This window comes from Herpailurus yagouaroundi, unplaced genomic scaffold (genome assembly GCF_014898765.1).
Source record: "Herpailurus yagouaroundi ecotype Mexico unplaced genomic scaffold, PumYag 140, whole genome shotgun sequence".
Lineage (NCBI taxonomy): Eukaryota > Metazoa > Chordata > Mammalia > Carnivora > Felidae > Herpailurus > Herpailurus yagouaroundi.
The window spans coordinates 35,367,377-35,388,406 of NW_024412395.1; the positions used below are offsets into that span (position 1 = coordinate 35,367,377).

At 41.9% G+C, this 21,030-nt stretch overlaps 1 protein-coding gene across 11 annotated transcripts in view; it reads left to right on the forward strand.

The window, feature by feature from the left end:
- FMNL2 (formin like 2) overlaps positions 1–21,030 on the forward strand; it is a 316,728-nt gene that overhangs the window by 279,005 nt on the left and 16,693 nt on the right. For 6 of the 11 annotated variants that reach the window (XM_040475088.1, XM_040475085.1, XM_040475084.1 and 3 more), the window contains 9 exons: positions 4,338–4,448; positions 6,872–7,021; positions 9,441–9,542; positions 11,466–11,778; positions 12,118–12,330; positions 14,953–14,973; positions 17,142–17,266; positions 17,900–18,102; positions 19,901–20,135. In XM_040475088.1, the coding sequence (XP_040331022.1) occupies positions 4,338–4,448; positions 6,872–7,021; positions 9,441–9,542; positions 11,466–11,778; positions 12,118–12,330; positions 14,953–14,973; positions 17,142–17,266; positions 17,900–18,102; positions 19,901–20,135 (1,473 nt within the window). The remainder of the gene's footprint in view (positions 1–4,337; positions 4,449–6,871; positions 7,022–9,440; positions 9,543–11,465; positions 11,779–12,117; positions 12,331–14,952; positions 14,974–17,141; positions 17,267–17,899; positions 18,103–19,900; positions 20,136–21,030) is intronic. The other 5 variants (XM_040475087.1, XM_040475089.1, XM_040475091.1 and 2 more) reach the window with 2 other exon arrangements.

Consider the following 21,030-nt stretch of genomic DNA (forward strand, 5'->3'; position numbering starts at 1 on the left):
CTCTCTCTCTCTCTCTCTCTCTCTCTCTCCCCCTCTTCCCCCCCCCCCCCGCCCCGTCTCTCTCTCTCAAAATGAACATGGGGGGAAAACAAACAAACAAAAAAACCCAGAAAACAAGAATCTTGCCCATTTTGCTTTTTGTATACCTCAGCCAGTGGCTTTCTCCAGACTATATTCTCAAAGACTAGAGTGCTTTGGTTTGTAGAATTGACTGTACATATCCCCCAAATTACTCTACAGGGGTGATTCCTGCCCTGGTAACTCTGTGAGGGCAGAGTTAGACTGCAGTTCTCCTTAGTGGGATAGTTCACATGTAAGGATGTGTGGTTCAGCGGTAGGACTATCCTCTTCAGGTTTGAACAGCAGTAGGGGTTTGAGAACTTCCGAATTCATACACTTAAACCTTAATCTTGGACTGAAGATAGACAGTTTCTGAGACAGACTTCCCGTGGGTGGATCCAGATCTGCAGGCTTTCTTTGACCTCATCCAGTTGACATACACAGTTCCTGCTCCTGGGAGGTCTCACCTGGGCTTTGTACCTCAGGTCACTTCTAGCTCGGAGCAGGTATACCAGTCAGTCTTTAACATTGTGAGTCTTCTAAAACTTATGCTTAGGGTGCCAGGCACACTTTTCATTTGAATTGCTTTAGTGGCTGTAAAACATGAAACATAATTTTGGAGATTTCTAACCCTTTTATGTGAATTTTTTTTCTGGGTCTTTACATTTTATATGCATCCTAGCCCTCAGGCCCTTCTGAAAGTAGTGAGAATGATGAAATTGTTTATAGAGAAGTCTTGCTGTTCCATAAAGCATGTTATTTGCTGTTTAAAAAGGCAAAAAAATGTGACACAAGGAGTGCTGTTACATTGGCTTTTTAATTTAAAAAAAAATTTTTTTTAAATTTATTTTTCAGAGAGAGAGAGGCAAAGTTCAAACAGGGAAGGGGCAGTGAGAGGGGGAGGCAGAGAATCCGAAGCAGGCTCCGGGCTCTGAGTAGTCAGCACAGAGCCTGATGCAGGCTCGAACCCACAAACAGTGAGATCATGACTGACCGAGCCACCCAGGCACCCTATACATTGGCTTTTTAATTTTGCTGTTAGGATTTTGGGGAGTGTTTAAGGCCCATGTTTGCACTAGTGATAAATATGTGAAGAAGTCGTGCCCTGGCTCACTGTAGCAGTTTCTTTCCTCTGCCTTTATACGGGCAACTTATTTGTTCCTGAAAGCTGAGGTTGCAAACTGGAGACTCCCAGGCTGAGCCAGCCTATAGGCTTGTGAGTTTAGTCTGACAGTGATGTCCTTCCATTAAAAATTTGAAAGTTGTGCATACAAATATAGATTTCTAATCTTTTCAGTTAAAAATTTCTGCCAACACTAGGCCCCGTTTTTGCAGAGTATCAAGTGCTGGAGCGAAGTAGTCCGTTCGTTCTTTCTTTCTTTCTTTCTTTCTTTCTTTCTTTCTTTCTTTCTTTCTTTCTCCTTTCTTTCTTTCTCTCTTCATTCAATGTTTCCTTATTTTTGGGGGAGAGAGAGAGGGAGGTGGAGCAGGAGAGGGGCAGAAAGAGAGGGAAACATAGAATCAAAAGCAGGCTCCAGGTTCTGAGCTGTCAGCACAGAGCCCGATGCAGGGCTTGAACTCACCATCCCTGAGATCATGACCTGAGCCGAAGTCGGATGCTTAACCCACTGAGCTGCCCAAGCGCTGCTCCCCCCCACACCGCCCATTTTTAAGTCTAAAGATCCTCCTTCTAGTTTGCCGTGGTCCACACCATTTCTTACTGTATTACACGTGGTATATTTCACTCATTATCATACCTTGTGGATCCCTCTGCCATTTGAGTTTTTGCTGAAATTATATATAATTAAGCCCTTTAAAATGCCTGCACTTCTTAGAAATGAGAATATATTTCTTGTCATTTACTTATATGTACATGCATCAAGGAACCTAATTTAGAAACTGCTAATATACAGGTAAAATGATCAATTCATCTGTCACCTAGCAAAATAGTTGCTTCTCAGGCATATCATAAAACTCAACAACTATTCAGAAGAGAAATGGAAAAATCCAACCATATTTTCCTCCAGAAAATGAGGCTTTTCTTAAACTGTCCTTGGGAATGCAGTTAAGTTGCACAACCTCCTTAACAACATATTCCTCATAAAATACAATATAAATTTTTCTAATGCAGCAGAAGGAAGAAGGAAAAAAACCCTGACAATCTTTCTTTAGCTCATTTAACCATAGAACTTGAAGTCATTTTTTTCAGTTAAATTGCAAAAGAATCTCCTTGAACCAAGAGAGTTGACATATCTTCCAAAGATAGCCAGTGTATAACACATACTCAAAGAAAAGTCTAACTCGATAGAAACAATTTGAAAAAAGATAAAAGAAACTGGGTTTGGAGGAGAGAGGAAGAAGGCAGTTTTCAGAGTAAATGTGAATCTGGATCCCTCACTCACTTTACCTTTTTGTGCAGGCTGTGTTTACCCATAGAGGGAAAGGATTAGTAAGATATTTTTACCATAAATAAACTGTCACTATTTTTTTTTTTTTTTTTTTTTTTATCATTTTGCCTCCTTGTACAGACTGCATTTACCCATTGAGGGGAAGTATTAGTTAGGTATTTTCACCATAAATAAACTGTCACTATTTTTTTTTTTTAAGTTTTATATATTTACTGTGAGAGAGGGAGAGAGCAGGGAAGGGCCAGAGAGAGAGAGAGAGACACACACAGAGAGAATAGCCCAAATAGGCTTCATGTTGTCAACTTGGGGCCCGATGTGGGACTCAGGCTCATGAACCATGAGAGCATGACCTGAGCCAAAATCTAGAGTCAGATGCTTAACTGATTGAGCCACCCAGGTGGCCCTAAACTGTCAGCATTAAAAGCAAGATAGGGACTCCTGGTTGGCTCAGTTGGTAGAGCATGTGACTGTTGATCTTGGGGTTGTAAGTTTGAGCCCTACTTTGGGGACAGAGATTACTTAAAAATAAAACCGTAAAAAAAAAGGAAAAAAGAATAGATCTGTTCAACTTTGTTTTGTTCTTTACCAAACCAAGGACTGATTTTCTCTGTGGCAGGTCTCAGGGCCATTGATGCAATTGTGGGGAGCTAGTAAATCGAGGGGTTTTATGGAATGGAAGCCGGTTGATTGTTTGAAACAGAAAGATGGGTCAAAGATCCTATTACGATCTTGTTGGTATGGTCAGGCCCATAGTGAAATTTTAGAAGTGATTATCCTGTGGTACGATTATAGGTGATTTTTTAAAATGTTCTTTTTTATAGTAATTTTCACATTTTCTATAACATGCCTGTAATAACTTACACAGTTTGTTCTATATACCCACCCATAAGACTTTTTAAAAAGTTTTACTGACAGGTGGTTAACATAACATCTAACCTACCCATTGAAAGTGGACAATTCAACACATCTTTTGCATACTTGCAGGGTTGTGTGGCCGTCACTGCAGTCTAATTTAGAACACATTGTCATCCCAGAAAGACCCCGTCAGTAGTTACTGCCCATTTCCTATCCCCAGACCTAGGCAGCTGCTAATCTACTTTCTATCTCCACAGACTTGCCTGTTCTGGATACTTCATATGGATGGAATCATAACTTATATGGTCTTTTATGACAGACTGGTTTCATTTAGCATAATGTTTTCAAGTTCATCCACATTTTAAGATGCATCAGTACTTCATTGCCTTTTTATTGTCACCTAATATTCCATTGTGTTGATAGGTTATATTTTTTAACCCATCACTTGATGGACATTGCGTTCTCCACCCCCCACCACCACCACTTTCTGGGAAATAATGAATAATATAAAATAATACGATATATAGAATATATATTAGTTATACTAATATAAATAATAGTGAATAATGCCATTATGAACATTTGTGTATAAGTTTCTGGATGGACATGTATTTTCATTTCTCGTGGGTATATACCCAGGACAGGGTTGCTGGATCCTATGGTAACTCTGTCATTAATATTTTGTGGAATGGTCAAACTTTTCAAGGTGGCTGCACTGGTCTACATCTCTGGCAGCAGTGGATGAGGGTTCCACTTTTCCACCTCCTTGCAGCTCTCGGTATGGTTTTCCATTTTGATCATGGTCACCCTAGTGGATGACGAGGGGTATTTTACTGTGGTATCTCTACGACTTTTGAATTTGAAAAATTACAAAATATTTTTAAAGACCCAATGAAACGAAGGAAGAGGAGGTCGGTGAGTGAGTTTAGATTTGTGTAATTGAAAGCATATGCCTATGTTTCAACTGAGAAAACAAGTTTTCAGCCATCTAACCCACTGGCAATTTCATTGCAGGTGGCCTCTATGCAGTTTATTAATATTGTAGTCCATTCAGTAGAAGACATGAATTTCAGAGTTCACCTCCAGTATGAATTTACCAAGTTAGGCCTGGATGAATACTTGGATGTAAGTATAACTGTGACCTTTGGCTCCAATGTAAGACTTGATTTATTGCCTACCTTCAAGATACACTTCCGCCGTGACTAAAGAACACTTCAAGCTCTGTACAGTCAAGTATCGTAGCACTAGTTAAAGGGAACCTGAGTGATGCAATTTGCCAGGGAAACTGGATTCTTGAAGACCTCCTGGGAGCTCAGTCTGTCTTCTGCCAGCAGCCTTTTAGTGTTGGAGTCAGACAACCTCTTGTAGCTTCTCACTGTAGCTCACCTCTGCTCTTGAACTCTGTCTGGACCAAGTCTCATTGCACCCTTCATCTGGGCTATTGGGCAATCCACGTTCTTGGTTACTCTGGCGACCCTATCTGGGCAGGGGAGGTCAAACCAAGACTGTTAAAGAGTGATGAATAAATGCTTAGAGTATAAAAAAGTCATGGGGAAATGGACACTAGAGACTTCCTCCTGTAGCTGTTAAATTCTGTTTAATGCATTTGTGGCTTTAGAAGTTCCACTTTTAAGTTCTTGGTTCGTGAAGAGATCTAAAGTTTCTCTTTCTCTGCCTCCCCTGTGGAAGTGCTCAGCTAGTTCCCTATAGTTCTTCCTTCACCTAAGAAACAGCAAGTTTATGTGAAAATCATAAATGGACTTGAATAGCTGTGTGTGCACAGGATGCCCTCATGTCCTTTCACTCTTGAGCAGTTCTGTTTTCCCTTCTGTACACCAGTGGTCCCCTTGAATTTGAAAGGCTACTAGTGAGAGGGCAAGAATTGTTGAGCTCAATTTCAAATCTGTTTCTAGCCCTGAAGAAGAGATATAAGCACTTCCCTTGGACATCTCTGGATTTCAGCTGCCCATCTTCGTCAGGACTGAAGCCAGGGAATTACAGTTTACTGTGAGGCAGAATCATAGCATTGGTTACTCTCTGAGCTCATCAGCTGGCTTATCAGACCAGCCAGGCTGCCCTAGGGTATACTAGCCTAACGTTGTCTAAGGACTGTACTCAGGGAGAGTCTGATGGATTTTCATCAAAGAGTGGTTTGAATTGTTTTCTTATCTAAGTAATCACTAATATCTTTGACAGGATATGGTATTGAGAGGTTTTTCCTGCTCTGAGGTCAAGGTTTCTCTATCCTCTTTCCCTACATACCCTGGGAGTGGCAGTATTTGAGCAAAAATGGGGTGTATAGGTTGCTAATGGCATTCTGGGTTCCATTTTGTGATGGTCGTGCTGAGCTCCTTCAGGTCAAGGCTGCGATGGCGAATCGTAACACATTAGGCAGTGCCTGTTACTCATTGTGTACTTGGTGAAAAAACCTTCTGAGCTGCTTCCGCATTTCCCTTTCTAGGCTTCGTCCTTATTGAGATGTCTTTTTCAGTTTATAGTCTTAAACTAAGGTGGAACATACTCTCTTTAGGGCACACTAAGTTGAAGAATTCCAGACTAGACCTAGGAGCAAATCCCTCTTAGAATTTATGTCGAGCCTAAGTCCTCTGAAAAGTTGAAGATTTTCCCCAAGCTCTGTATTTCTTTAATTTTTGTGGTGTGTTGGTTCTGGACCCTCATAGAGGTGGTTAGAAGATTAATATTATAAGCACATAATAAATACTTCATTCGTTTACAGAAACCCAGCCTTGTTAGTGGCCATTGATTTGTTCAGTAAATATTTATTGGTGTCATCTGTATGCCAGTATTCTCCTAGCCACTCATCTGTTCCCCCAGGGGAAGTCAGGACTTGTGTTACTTGTAAGGAAGATTCATAGGTTACCTTGACCTCTAATTTCACCTTAAAGCTGGTTGACTTCCTTTGGATGCCTGGGTCTGTAATGCAATGAGTGGCTTCCTGATCTGTGCTTTGGGAAGCCCAGAACTCCTTATGCTGGGGCAGTATCTTAAGGAAGTTATGATGGAAGGCAGATTCTAGCAATTTATGCTGAAATAAGCCCCCTGGCTACTTCACTCTCTACCCATGTCTTCTCCACCTCCCATCCAACCTAATCCTCAATGGAATTACCATCTCTGCCCAGGCAAATTACTGCTGCTACTGTAACCACCTCTTGCACACAGATGCCTCTCAAATTTGTTACGTGGGACTGTTGCTCCTTCTGCAGCTGCTCTTAATTTTTCTGTAGTCCGATTTCACCTGTGTCAAGATGTATTGGTTTGGAATATGCCTACATGGGGACTATATCTTTGGGGAGGATTAGGAAGGAAACTTGTATATATTTGGAAGAGGGTGTTCATCGGAAAGTAATGTGATTATACCTTCTTAGAAGAACACTCCATAATTGTCGTGAGGAGGATGCTACATCAAACCCTCTCTTGGCACAGATTGGACTGTTTGGAACAAACAAAAACCACATAGGCTGTTGTATCATTATGCTCTGTGTCCACAGCTGTGCTGACACCGCCTTCTCTTGTGTTTTGATTTTTAGAAACTGAAGCACACTGAGAGTGATAAGCTGCAAGTGCAGATTCAGGCTTACCTGGACAACGTATTTGACGTGGGAGCTCTGCTGGAAGATGCTGAAACCAAGAATGCAGCCTTGGAGAGGGTGGAAGAGCTGGAGGAGAACATTTCTCATGTAACTACATCTTGGGAAAGGAAAAACTGTCTTTGTGTAACTGGGTGCCAAGCAGAATGAGTGTTGGCTGTTACCGCAGAAAATGAAAGGATTTGGAGTATAGGGATGAACTGCAGCTTGAGATCGAGAGCTGTCAAAAGCCACCCGGGGTTCTTTCAAAGAAGGCATGTTTGTTACTTAAAACTAAAGGGAATCCATTGCCTTGCCTTAGCTCACCTGCTCAGTTTCTGCTGAGCCCAGATTTCCTGGCCATCTTACTTACCCCAGAGGGTGAGGTGATGAGGGGAAATGAAACTTGAATATGTGAATTTGGGCTGATGTGAAGACCTTTCTACTCCTATTCTCTGAATACAAGTCATCTTCTACCACATGCGTTCACATGGGCCCATGGAGGATGGGTTCTAGTGCTTTGTGCTAAAATAAGCCCTAGAGCAAATAGACCATTATCAGTGTCTTCCTCACCTCCCACCCAACCCAGTCCCTCAATGGAACTGCCATTGCTACACATTTCAATCTCTTTGGAAGTTTGGATTTATTTTTTCTTTAAAGTTTGTTTGTTTGTTTAGAAAGAGAGAGGAAAAAAACAAGTAGAAAGGAGCAGAGACAGAGGGGAGACAGAGGATCCAAAGCAGGCTCTGCACTGACAGTACAGAGCCCGACGTGGGGCTTGAACTCATGAAACGTGAGATCATGACCTGAGGTGAAGTCAGACGCTTAACTGACTGAGCCACCCAGGTGCCCGTGGAAGTTTGGTGTGACGTATCAGTAAGTTCTGTTTCACTCCTGGTCTTCTGAATATAAGTCAGGTTCTGCTGAATGTGTGCATACAGGCCCGTGGACAGGATGGTCTTGTTTCTTCTTGATGGCCAGTCTTCTAGTCCTGCCTTATGGGTACTCACGTGCAGTAAAAATTCATTTCAGCTACAGGCATTTTCAAGGAAATTAGTGAGCGTTCCCTTAAATCTATTCTTCTTTGGGAGTGTCCTATCAGTGTAACATTAACTCTGTCTCAGGGCAGGGACTTATTTTGATTTGAGGGATTTATTTCACCACAGACTAAGTTGAATATAAGTCTAAAGGCCTTCAGAGGTTGTCCATTTATTCATCCATTAAGCAAATATTTGAAAATTGTGAGAATGAACAGAAAAATGGTGCTTCTTAAAGACCTAAGCATTGTGAGAACCAGATTTGTTTGTTAAATTCTGCTTGACAGTGTCCTTGGCTGTAATTGAATTGTTTCTTTTTAGAGCAATATTATTTTCCCATTTGAATGGTCCGATTATTTCCCTCTACACTTTCTTAGTTGAGAGTATTGTATGTGTGTGACGTCCTTCACCTTTGTCCCTTACTCTGAAAATGGGCATCTTCATGGCTGTGGTTAATCCAAGTTGGTGAGCAAGCCATTCCCGCCGCTCCCCCCCCCCCCCCTTTGTTAAGTGTTGTAGTGACCTGCTTGGCACCTGCTTAGGAAGGGCATTTATCGGCCTTGCCCTGAAAGATTCGTATCCTATTCTGAAACTGATCAGCATTTTAACCTCCACCCTTCCTCCTCACCTTGCCTCTCTGGTGTTCTTTACTTGTGATTGTTTTCAATGAGATGTGGGAAATCAGAAGTAGCTCACTTTCAGAGGCTTGTGGGAAAAGTAATTAGTTAACACGTGGCTCACACTGTCTTCCTCTTGAAGCCTCAGCCAGCTGTCCATAACCATACTCACATAACCCACTTTTTTTTTTTTAATGTTTTATTTATTTTTGAGACAGAGACAGAGCATGAGCAGGGGAGGGGCAGAGAGAGAGAGGGGGACACAGAATCTGAAGCAGGCTCCAGGCTCCAAGCTGTCAACACAGAGCCTGACGGGGTGGGGGCTCGAACCCACAAACCATGAGTTCATGACCTGAGCCGAAGTCGGACACTTAATAACACTCCAAATAACTTTTATTACTTGGGTTAGTTTGGGTCAAAACAAGCAGTACTATTTTTTAAGCTGGTGTTCTGTAATAACAGAACCAAGTTTTCTGGACTGATAAATTTCAAAAGCTTGTGCCTAATGGCCTTTTCTTAGTGAAGGAAAGGTGAACTTCCCCTCTTGCCTCACCTCCTGTTTCCCACCCTTGCAGGCTCACGTTGGTGAGCCCCTTCTGCCAGCCCCTGAGGAAATTGAGGGAGGTACACTGTGTATGTTGAAACACTAAGGAATTGACATGTGGGTTTTACTAAGGATCATGTATAAATTATTAATTCCTATTAGAAACAAATAGGTATTCAGAATTGTATTATAAATATTAATGTTTCCAGAAAAACAGCTTGTAGAACACATGCAGGACTCTGGGCCCCAATAGAGCTCTACTTTCTGAGAACCGAGGACCTGATGAGAATGGTCGTGTGTTGTGACACAGCTTCTCTTTTATACCTTTATAGTTGTCTGAAAAGCTGCAAGACACAGAGAATGAAGCCATGTCCAAGATCGTGGAACTGGAAAAGCAGCTGATGCAGAGGAACAAGGAGCTAGATGTTGTTCGAGTGAGTGTGCTGACGGCAGCTGCCCCAGATGGGCATTGCAGGGAAGGTGCCCCAGCTTTAGTAGAATGTGGACTACATTCATGTCAGAGGAATGCATTGAGGCAACGTATTTATTGGAATCATTTCAGAGGCGATACTCAGATGAAAAGTACACACATAGTTAGGGATGGATACACATGTGTTTGCAATCAAATGTTGGGGGTTCAGTACTTCCTTATCACAGTTTTCGAGAGCAACAATATTTTCCCATCTGGACAAGTCTGACTTGATTCAGTGGATCACCCATTTGCTTGGAAATAAAAACACAGCACGGATTTAATTCATGCCACTTATTTATTTTTACTAGGACTTGGACTTCTTTGTATTTTTTTGCTTTGCTTCTACTTGGAACCAGATTTGGTGGTTGCCGTGGAAACGGTGAAATCACAACACAGGCAAGATCTAATGTCATTCACCAAAAGAATTAAAAAAAAAAAAAAAAAAGAAAAGGCAAAGCAAAACCAATCCATTTTATTATCAGATGATCCCAGCTATTTTATTTGGCCTTAGCATTGTTTTACCTTACATGTCAGGTTTTTATGGAGTGCCATCCGTGTGTTTGGAATTGTGCAGAACATAAAGTCACCAAAATGCCTGGAGGGCTTTCAGGCAAATGGCTTGCCTCTACACCATCGTTGATGAAATGGCACATTTTACGCGATGCTTATCATGTCTGTGTGTGTTGCTTGATATTTTGACATGTCCTACAGTTAACTCTAGGAAATTTATTTTTTGGCACGCCATCGAGACAGAGTTGTAGCATATGGACTCAATTCAAGTCAGACTCTCAGATTATTAATAATAGACAGGGTGTGAAGAATGTTTCCCTGCCTGCTGGAGGTTTGTGGTGAGAGATCACATGTGCAAGACCCAGCAAGTAAGTTCCAGAAAATCCTTTCCCTGGAACCTGCGTGAGCCCCTTATGAAAGGAACGAGGACAGCCTTTAAGTTGAAAATCGTAACTTTTTTGTTTTCTGCTAAAAACCTAGACAGAAAAAAGTAATTAGTAGAGAGAAGCATTGGCCTGTTCTGTTAACTGCAAACCAAAAGGAAAAGGTTACAGTGATTGCTGTCCTAAGCTTGTAGGAGGGCATTGGTGAAGGCCAGAGAAACCCATTCAAGAACAGTCAGCCCCTGGGGCATTCATGAGTAGATTCTTCTATGCTTTGCAGATTTTTAATCCCAATCTGACTTCTATCCAAATCTGATTTAGGGACTTTTGTCTACTGTTAGCCGATACGTGTCTGGGAGTTACAAATGAATTTTAAAACAAGTAAAAAGGAAAACATTCTGCCCCACCAGAATATCCTCGGGATATTCCAAAGTCAGCTATAAAATTATTTTTGGGTCATCTCTGCCTTGCTTGTCTCCACCTGCAGGGAAAATTGAGTTAGCTGTACTTATTAATGGAAAGAACTATATTGGTGGTAACAATTGCTAGAGTATATTGCATGCATTACCAGTGAACAATTGAGAATGTATAGGACTTTTATAGGAGGCTGAGTTCTATAGAATTCTTATGTGTATATCAGTATCCTTCTTTTTAATTTTTTTGGTTATTTTCTTAAAAAAACTTTTTTAATGTTTGTTTAATTTTGAGGAAAAGATAGAGTGTGAGCAGGGGAGGGGCAGAGAGAGAGGGAGACACAGAACCAGAAGCAGGCTTCAGGCTCTGAGCTCCGAGCTGTAGGCGCAGAGCCCAGTGTGGGGCTCGAACTCTCGAACTGTGAGATCATGACCTGAGCCAAAGTTGGATGCTCAACCAACTGAGCCACCCAGATGCCCCTTGTTTGGTTATTTTTTTGATCCTCAATTTGCCAATCTGATGGTAAGAGGTATGGATGTTGCATGAAGATAGACTGGTGACAGCGAACTCTTTTGCAGGAAATCTACAAAGATGCAAATACCCAGGTTCACACATTAAGGAAAATGGTCAAAGAAAAAGAAGAAGCCATTCAAAGACAGTCTACCCTGGAAAAAAAGATTCATGAACTGGAGAAACAAGGGACCATTAAAATTCAGAAGAAGGGGGATGGGGACATTGCCATTCTGCCAGTTGTGGCTTCTGGCACATTGTCCACAGGGTCAGAGGTGGCAGTGGGTAACTTTGTGGGACCAGCAATGGGGGCTGCCTCCTCGGGCCCCCTGCCCCCTCCTCCCCCACCACTACCTCCATCGTCAGACACACCTGAAGCAGGTGAGGAGCCTGGTAGGAGAATTGAGGGTAGTATTTGGGATATTTGTGTTTCTTCTTTTATCCGCTGTCCATTTGTGCACTTTGCTTTTCTTGGCATTTTCTTTTACTCACTGATTTTAAAAACTTTTTACATTTTGAGATTTAGGTTATAAAACTTCATTTTACATATGCTGCAGTATAGTCTTTATTTCTCACTGAGTAGAGTTTAGAGTCACTGAAAAAAATCCTGTGTCCTTTTCATGATTTTGATTTTGGATTCTTTTATGTGCATGTGACATCCAGCAGGTGAAACCGTTCTCCTATTTTCAAAGGCAATTTGTGTCTTCTTTTTTTTGCTAGTGCAAAATGGCCCAGTAACGCCACCTATGCCACCACCGCCACCACCCCCTCCCCCTCCCCCACCGCCTCCACCCCCTCCTCCTCCCCCTCCTCTCCCAGGTCCTGCAGCTGAGACTGCGCCAGCTCCTCCTTTACCTCCCCCACCTCCTCCCTCTGCACCCCCGCTGCCTGGGACGTCCTCACCCACAGTGGTTTTCAACTCAGGACTAGCAGGTAAGAGCTTGGAATGGAGTCCCGGGTACTTGTGTAAGAAATACTCATTTGTGTTACCCCTGGAGGCCTTAAAGCCGTTCTTTGGAAGTCCAAGTCTCGTGCAGTCTCATGTATCTCCTCTTAATATCATTCCTGCTAATGTAGCCAGTAAAGGGGAAGTTCTTCACAGGAGGCATTTTTCTTTGAGTAGCTGTTGTTACGCTCTCTCTAGCAGGGAGTTCTGATTTTCCAGTCTTCCCACCTTCCACTCTCCCCACTAGGAAAGGGAAGGAAAACTAGTTACCTTCTTAGGGAGAAGTGCATTTTCATGGGTTCATCAAACACCTGTGGACATCTGTAGTGGTCAGAGCTCTGTTTTTGGAAGGTGTTTGCAATGTTGTTTACAAAAGAAGAAAATGCCTTTCTGTGTGATTGCCTGGTGTAGGTTTCCAGGCATTTCTCCTGTGCATTTGAAGATAGAATTCACTATAGTGGAGCTGAAGCTTCAAGGGAAGATGTTGCCAAAAGCAGTATGTGTGCCTTGAAATGCTTCTGCATAGCACATGCTGCCCTCCTGCTAGCCAGGGTAGAATGCGGCACCCCTCACCAGAAATAGGGTGTGTGGGGGGCGAGAAGAAGAGAGTCGTTCTAATGCCTTGAAATAGAAGTTCTGATTTCTGTCTGTTGGAAGTGACTTTTTACTATTTTCTAAAATACCACAGCGATTTTCTCAGTCATGGAGCATTTCCCTGGCATTTTGAATTGCTCTGAGCTTTGCCATGTCGTGTCTGCGTGACATCAGATAATTCTGCTTCGTCCTCTACGTCTGTCTCTTGGTGAGGTCTCTTATTTCTGATGCAGAACTACCACTCTTACACGAGTGGTAGTTCCCAGAGCATTTTGTCCAATGTCTACATGACCATCTTAGCTGTAAGAGATTTCCAGGCTGCCCACTCCATCCCTCAAGAGTGTCCCAGCAGCAGCTGTACTGGCTAGCCATTAGGGCACATTCATCTGAGTGACCCAGAGCAACCTCCTTAATTCATGTCGAAGCTGTGGTGTTTACTTCCACCCCAACCTCCACAAAATTGTCAGAGAAAGAAATAAGATGCTTGTTGAAAGTAATGTTCACAGTAATCCAGTGATTTAGTTCTATCTTTCAAGGTCTCCCCCATTTAGTGCTTTCTTCTAGAACTTCTATTGCTTCTGAAGTACAAAAGTTGAAGGTGTATCTTCATGGAACTGTTGGGTTTTGGAATGTAAGCAAACCAAAACCTCTTGAGAAGCCCCAGGAATCCATTCCATCTACAGGCTGCTCTCAGTGACTGAGTGTGAAAACCTGGAACTGGCATCTGCACCTGGCTCACTGATGAGGCTTTCCTTGTAGTGCCTGGAGACACGGCTGCTATGGGGTGTCTCCTTTGCTACTACTTCCTTTGTCCTTGGCAAAAACTCCGTGTGGCAGAGCCTCCACTCCCATTCGCTCGAGCTCTCCTCTAGAACTCACAACTGCTTTAGCGAAGCGAAAGAGCCATGAGGCTACAATGCACAGGTCCAGGGCTCCCTCCGGTAGAACGCTTGTCCTCTCTGGTTAATTTTTTTGCCTGGGTTCTTCTCGCTACTTAACTTTAAAAATTTGCAGGCTCTCTCAATTGCCTCATCTTTAGAGTGTGGAACTCTCTGTTCAGCTGATGACCACTGCTACCGTCAGGGTTCTGCAGTTGGAAGTTGTCCCTTATGTGTCTTACACCATTTTTAGAGGACCGTGTGTGGGATTTACGAAACTTCTCTAAGTGCCGTAAGTGTCCATTGATGGACTACAAGATGTTCTGTTTTATAAGATTTAAGGATTATGAGATCATTATGGAGCACATTTTGTGAGGTGTGTTGCCAGTGTGTTGGGTAACTTTCTCCCTGGAATCAAGAGGCCAGACAGAGTCAGGATGTCCCAGTAAGGCCAAGAGACAGAGCTGGGATGATATACCAAGGGCTCCCGGAACCCAGAAGCCTGTGACATTGCTAGGCCCTGGGATCCATGGGCAACAGGATGGCCTATCTCTTCAACAAGGCAATGAGCAGGTGTGTGCTTGGTGGCTAAGACGGGACCTGAACGAGGTCCTCTAATTTTATCTAGTTTTCTTTGCATTTTAGAGAGAGAACATAGCGTGGAATGTATATTTGAAGGGTAAGGCTTCTTCCTCAAATCTTTGATGGAGCAGTCTGGCTCCCATTTCCTGCTTCGGTCATCTGTAACAGACTGCTGTGCTGTCTCTTTGGGAGAATGTGCTTTGGAAGTTCACGATGAGAATTTATACTTGGCTGATTATTTTTCATTAAAACATTTCTCATTTCTTCTGCAAGACCTAGCACAATTCAGCATGGCTGTTTGGGACCACTATAATGAAATCATTTTTTCCCCTTTTCTAAAAAGGATTACTTTTTAAAACAAAATAATAAGGGAGTCTTCAAGGCAGGTCCGAATGGAAATGAATTTTTGGCTCTGTGCTGCCTTGTGAAATGTGTCCAAGAAGCATGAAATTCTCTGCTAAAAGTGCGTGAATTGCTGAGTGGCTTGACTCTAACCATATCTAATTTTTTTTTTTTTTTTTTATATTTTCTTTGTTCTCTCTGCTTCCACAAAAGATGGGCCAATCAAGCTTTTCTGTAGGTTGCTCCTCACTGAGTGTTTTGAGTGTTTGCCATGTGTTCCTGTTGGTCACACTGTGCCTTGGCATGTTTTCACTCCATCTTACATTGAACCATTGCATTTTGACCCTGTGTCTGTGGGAAGTCTCGCTGTTGGCTGACTTTTGTTCCAGGTTTGCTCGTGCATTTTAGTAGAATAGATCGTGGCTCGGCGAGCAGACAGCCTGGATTTTATATGCCATATTCCTTTCCCCCTAGGAGAAAAGGAGTGGGTTTTTTGTTGTTGTTGTTGTTGTTTTGTTCTGTTTTGTTTTTCCCTTTTAGTTTAATTGTCATAGTTGGATCCAAGGCATCAATTCTAGGAGGATTTTAGATTTATTCTGGGGGAGAAAGGGTAGTTGCTCCACAGGACAAGGACAGGCTGCTAGGTGCTGTGTTTCCAGACCTTTCCCACTGATCTCCAGCTCTCTCCATGGAACACCTACCACCACGTGGAGCCACTGCCTTCAGCCTGAACCCTGCGAGCACTGTGTCTGTCATGGTCACCTGTAGGCCTCTCCTTCTACAACCCACCCCCCCATTCCCCATTGGGAGTTAGGATCACCTTTCTGAAGATGACCTATTTTTGCCCGTGTTCTGATCTCAGGCTTATTTTTAATCTTGCTGAGGAGTTAGAAGTAGCGTGGCTGCAGATGGAATGACTTTTAGCCAGTGTCCTGAGGCCTGCGGTATTCATGGATGGATGGTGGAGTCAAATGGCACCAACCCGCCAGCTCAGACTGTGGAAAGATCCCTGTACAGCTTTTCCTCTACTCTTGCTTTTTCTCCCTCTATGTTGTTCAAAGGCCAGATTAGAGGAAGGTCTCTTTCTTTGTCCTGTGGAGGACATGGGTTTTCCTGGGCAGTGTAGACCTAAATGAAGGGCAGCGAGCAATCCAACACTTCTGGGGGTGGGGACTAAGGTGTCACGTGGTGGTAGAAAGGCCTGGTATACAAAAGCAGTGTTTCTGTATTCCTGCATGCTTTTCTGTGGATTTATCAGATGACATTCCTGCTGTTTATATGGCTTTCGTAACTCTGGAGGAATGGCAGGCAGCCAGGTAAAAGCCCAGCGTACGTTGGGTTTATTTTGTTGTGCACTGCAGTTCTCTCCTGTGCTGATGATGGCAGATAGTGAAGCTCCCAAATAGTGTGGTGGGCGTCCCGGGATAGACTTAAGAGGGTACATGCGTCTAGCTAGATGGGTCTGGAAGACTGCTTTATGATGTGTCCTTAATTAATGGAGTTTTTAATGGGTTTCCTTTTTTTAGCTCATTTCCCCACAGTGAGAGGAGTCGGCAGTTCCTTACCTGACTCCTAGAAGATAGATCCCTTCCTCTCTATTAAGAGGTTTTCTGTGTTTTTTAATGGGTTCATTGATACCTTCTAGCTGCATCTAGCTGACTCCTGGGGAGCACTTGCTCCTTAAGAAAGGGGGAAGGGACTGTGGCCAGTCTCAAAAAGCAGTACTAATCCTAATTTCTAAGCATCCCTTCTATCATCTTAAATATTTTCTGTTTGGGGCTGTTCATGGCCCTGGGTGTGGTTGGAATAACTCAGCCTGAATATAATCCCCATTATCAAAATTGTTCACAAGAATGTGTTGCTGCTTGACGTTACAGAAAGTCAGTCTTCTTGACGTCACATTCCTGGTGGTATAGACAGCCACTCCCTGCAGTCCCTGATCATCTCTTAAGATTGGTTTGGAAATGTATGTTCTAGAACTGAGAATTTAAGATTTCAAAATTTGACTCACATTCACCAGTGTCACTGAGTATTTGTCCTCTCTGCTGTCTACTAACATCATTAATAATTTTTGCTCCCCGGTACTTTGTCCTATACATTGTCCTAACATTGTGATTGTAATGCAGCAATCCATTTGCCTGCATTAAAAACAAAACAAAAAAAAAAAAAACCCTGGCTCTTAGAAAACTTCCCTACAGTGTTGCGTCAGTCAACCAAATGATAAACCTCAGATTACTCTTGCCAAAGCCATGTGTGATGTTTTCTGTGTTTAAAAACACTCGGGCACCTCTTGCCAGTGTTCCTGCAGTGTTTAAGTGGCATCTGCAGGGACTACTCTGATTGTTCTTGAGAGTCATGGGGTTTGGGTGGAATCTTAATTTGATCCTCTCTGACTTCTGTAGCTGTGAAAATTAAGAAGCCAATCAAGACGAAATTCAGAATGCCAGTTTTTAACTGGGTTGCCCTGAAGCCAAATCAGATCAATGGCACAGTCTTCAATGAAATTGATGATGAGCGGATTCTGGAGGTATTTTTTTTGTTGGTTAGAAACCAGGGGGTGGCTCTCTGTGTGGCAAAGTTCAAATGGGTGCTCTGCTAACCTGGAAGTTTCAGCAATAAAATGCTAGTATTTTAAATGCCTTGATGGAAAGAAGAAAAGAAAATTCTCTAATATTAGAGAATAGGACAGTATTTTGCAAGATTGTTTCAAAACTGTGTTTAAAAGTTATGTTACTATGGAGTGGTTTTGATGATCTTCAGTAGACGCCACAAAATATGTATCTGACACAAACCCTGCCCTTAATTTATAAAAGGGCATAAAAACCCTTTATTGAACTACAAGTGAATAAGAACTCAGTAATTACACTCAGTAGCTGTTTGATGGATCCTTTAGTCTGTGGTGGCCAGCTCTGCAAGGTAATTAGTGAAAGGCAGCTGAATTGGCCAGATGGAATCAGCTCTCTTCTTTAGACCTTCATGGCTGTCTGTGTGGCCTAAGTCATGCCATAGCACAAACAGGAAGATAGACCAAGCCTTGATCAAAGGCAAATACTGAGTAGAAAAAGTAAGTTCTTTGATGCTTAAGAAACTGTCAAAATGGTTGCCTGAGTTAATTTTTAAGTATAATCCAATTTGCCTGTTTCATCCCTTTTTACTCCAGGATTTAAATGTGGATGAATTTGAGGAAATATTTAAGACAAAAGCTCAAGGTCCTGCCATTGATCTTTCTTCAAGCAAACAGAAGATAACACAGAAGGGATCAAACAAAGTGACATTACTGGAAGCAAATAGGGCCAAAAATCTAGCCATAACTTTGAGGAAAGCTGGAAAGACTGCTGACGAGATATGTAAAGCTATCCATGTGTAAGTTCAGGGCATTCTGGAAAGTTAGATTCTGATAAATTTAGAGGATAAAACTGAAAATAAGCAAGTGATGAATTGGTAGGTAACAAATATTTCAGTAGCGGGGGCAAGATCCAAGATAAAAGGTGGGGCAGTTCTTGATATCCACATACCAGAGATTCCCTTTGTTACGTACGTGTGACATCAGAGTTGAATGAAATGCTGCCACCAAAGGGGTGGGCCAGAAATACCCCTTGGGAGTGCTGTCTTAGAGTGAAATTTATTTGAGAAGAATGACAAGTGGATTGTGGCATCACTTATCTACTTGGTCTGGTATCCTATATGCCTAGAGCAACGCTTACATACAAAGGATGGAGAATTACCCGAGCTAAGGAAAGGGAGAGACTGTCACTCTTCTCTGGAGCATCTGAATTCTCTCTAGATGTGTTGAATACAAATTTGATGGCATTTGTGGAATGATACGTTTCAGTGCCAAATGCAAATGGGATACAGATGCATCTTTTAATTCATAACAATAGGAATGTGATTCCTGTTTCTTTTAGCAACTTTCAGGAAATTTTAAACAAAGTTCAGTTCTTTTTTTTATCCTTGAACTGCAGAGAAGGCATTCGTTTTATTTGCTTTCTATTAGAGGAATCTTTTGGCCCTTCTTGTGGTCATGAGGATGTTCAACTATGATAAAGAACAAATGTTTTAGATGTGTTAGGAATGAGTTCATTGTAAATTTGTATTTCTTTTTTTTTTTTTTAATTTTTTTTAATGTTTATTTATTTTTGAGACAGAGAGAGACAGAGCATGAACAGGGGAGGGTCAGAGAGAGAGGGAGACACAGAATCTGAAACAGGCTCCAGGCTCTGAGCGGTCAGCACAGAGCCCGATGCGAGGCTCGAACTCACGGACTGTGAGATCATGACCTGAGCCGAAGTCGGCCTCTTAACCGACTGAGCCACCCAGGCGCCCCATAAATTTGTATTTCATAAATTTCAGTGAGAGATTCATGGAGGAGTATATGACCCTCAGAAATCATTTGTTCCAATTTCATGTCCTCAGTCTGGATTGTAATCCAGTAATCTAGTGTATCTTATACTCTGTTCTGATTTTTTGATGTTGAAACGTCATATGCATTCTGGTTTTTAACCTGCATATACCTTATTTGTCATGATAGTTAGATGTAATTATATTATTTTGCCAGACAAAGATTGTCCAGGGAAGAAATTAGAGGTTGTAGCAAATACTTGGTTTGTTCAAATTGAGCATATATCTAAAAAGATCTGGTTTACCTTCAAGGGATGTATGCATTTAAGCCACAGCATCCATTTTATACAGGCATTTGGATACATTTTTTTCTAAAGAAGAAAAAAATACCCCAGACTGTTGGTTTAATTGAAATATATTAGAGTTTACCCGATATTTTGTAATTGTGTAATATTAATTCCCCTAATTAGCAATACTTCATATGCCTTAAAAACCACTTACGTGTCCTTGAACCACTTAACCATCAGATGTTTTAGCCTGCCTTCTTGCTCTTCCTGCTGTCATTTACTGTTGATTTCTAGAGACTTAAAGCTATAGTAGTAGGCTAAAAACTGAGCATGGCTATTGTGATAAGGTGTGGGTTCTCAGAAAGCAGCTATTTGTTGGGCAGTCAGGAGCCAGCACCGATTGGCATCTTCACAGTTCAGCTATAGGCATCGTCAACTCATTGCATTGGTGGTTTATGGATAGGACTAAATGGTGGTGTGGTTGAAAGGGTAGGAGGTGTTCACTCTAACACTGACATGTCCACATCTGTCTTCAGATTTGACTTGAAGACATTGCCTGTAGACTTTGTAGAATGTTTGATGAGGTTCTTGCCAACTGAGAATGAGGTGAAAGTGTTCCGGCTCTATGAGCGGGAAAGGAAGCCCCTGGAGAACTTGTCAGATGAAGACCGGTTCATGATGCAGTTCAGTAAAATTGAGAGACTCATGCAGAAGATGACCATCATGGCCTTCATTGGGAACTTTGCGGAAAGCATTCAGATGCTGACTCCTGTGAGTGGACCAACTCTGGCAGGGGAGAGGGTCCAGAGAGATATAGAATCATTTTTTTCTTTTAAGTCTCTTCCAGAATTTGCACATAGCGTCATGGGCTCTAAAGACTCCTTCCCAGAACTTTCTAGATTGCACTTTTATTTTGGCAATTTTTTTTTTCACATTGTTTATGCCAAGTAATGTGAAAATAGTGGATTTCCATATTCCGTATTGCTATTCTCCTCCATAGAATGCCATTTTCTCTGTCTATGGATGTCCCTCTGGGTTTCCACCTCAGTACATAGCTTTAATTGGAAGCATTGTAAATTTACCACAGGAGTCTTTTTCCTTGGAGATTTGTTATAGTACACTGTGGTGATGCAGAAATAAGAGCCAACCATCTCTTGTCCCTTTGTGTTAATCTGGTAGAGACTTATTAATATTATAAACATAAATATCATAAATAGTTCTTTCCCAGTTCTGTTTCTAAATAAACTTGTTAATTACCGACTATAGTAGCATGTCTGTTCAACACATGTTCTGAGAACTTCTGGAGGTTGATTATATTCCTTTGGTGTTTTGTTTTCATTCTTGGACAGCTCCATTCATTTAAAAACATATTGTCTTACATGATGTGAGGAGGTGGGCAGGGAATTGAGTTCTACTAGAAGATGCTGTGGATTCTGTGCTCTGAGTCCCATTGGTTACAGATTTGTGATAAGTTCTGACATTTCTTCTTATTTCATATACTTAGAGCTTGCATGTAATGATATGGTTACCTAAGACCTAGCAGGACAAGTTAAATTTGTTATGTTGAAGAAAAATAGAATCTCAGCATATTTAAGGTCTAAATGCAGGTCTGTTTTCTTCTGTGTTAAATTTTTAGTTTCCAATTAGAGTTTCTTATTTTTAACAT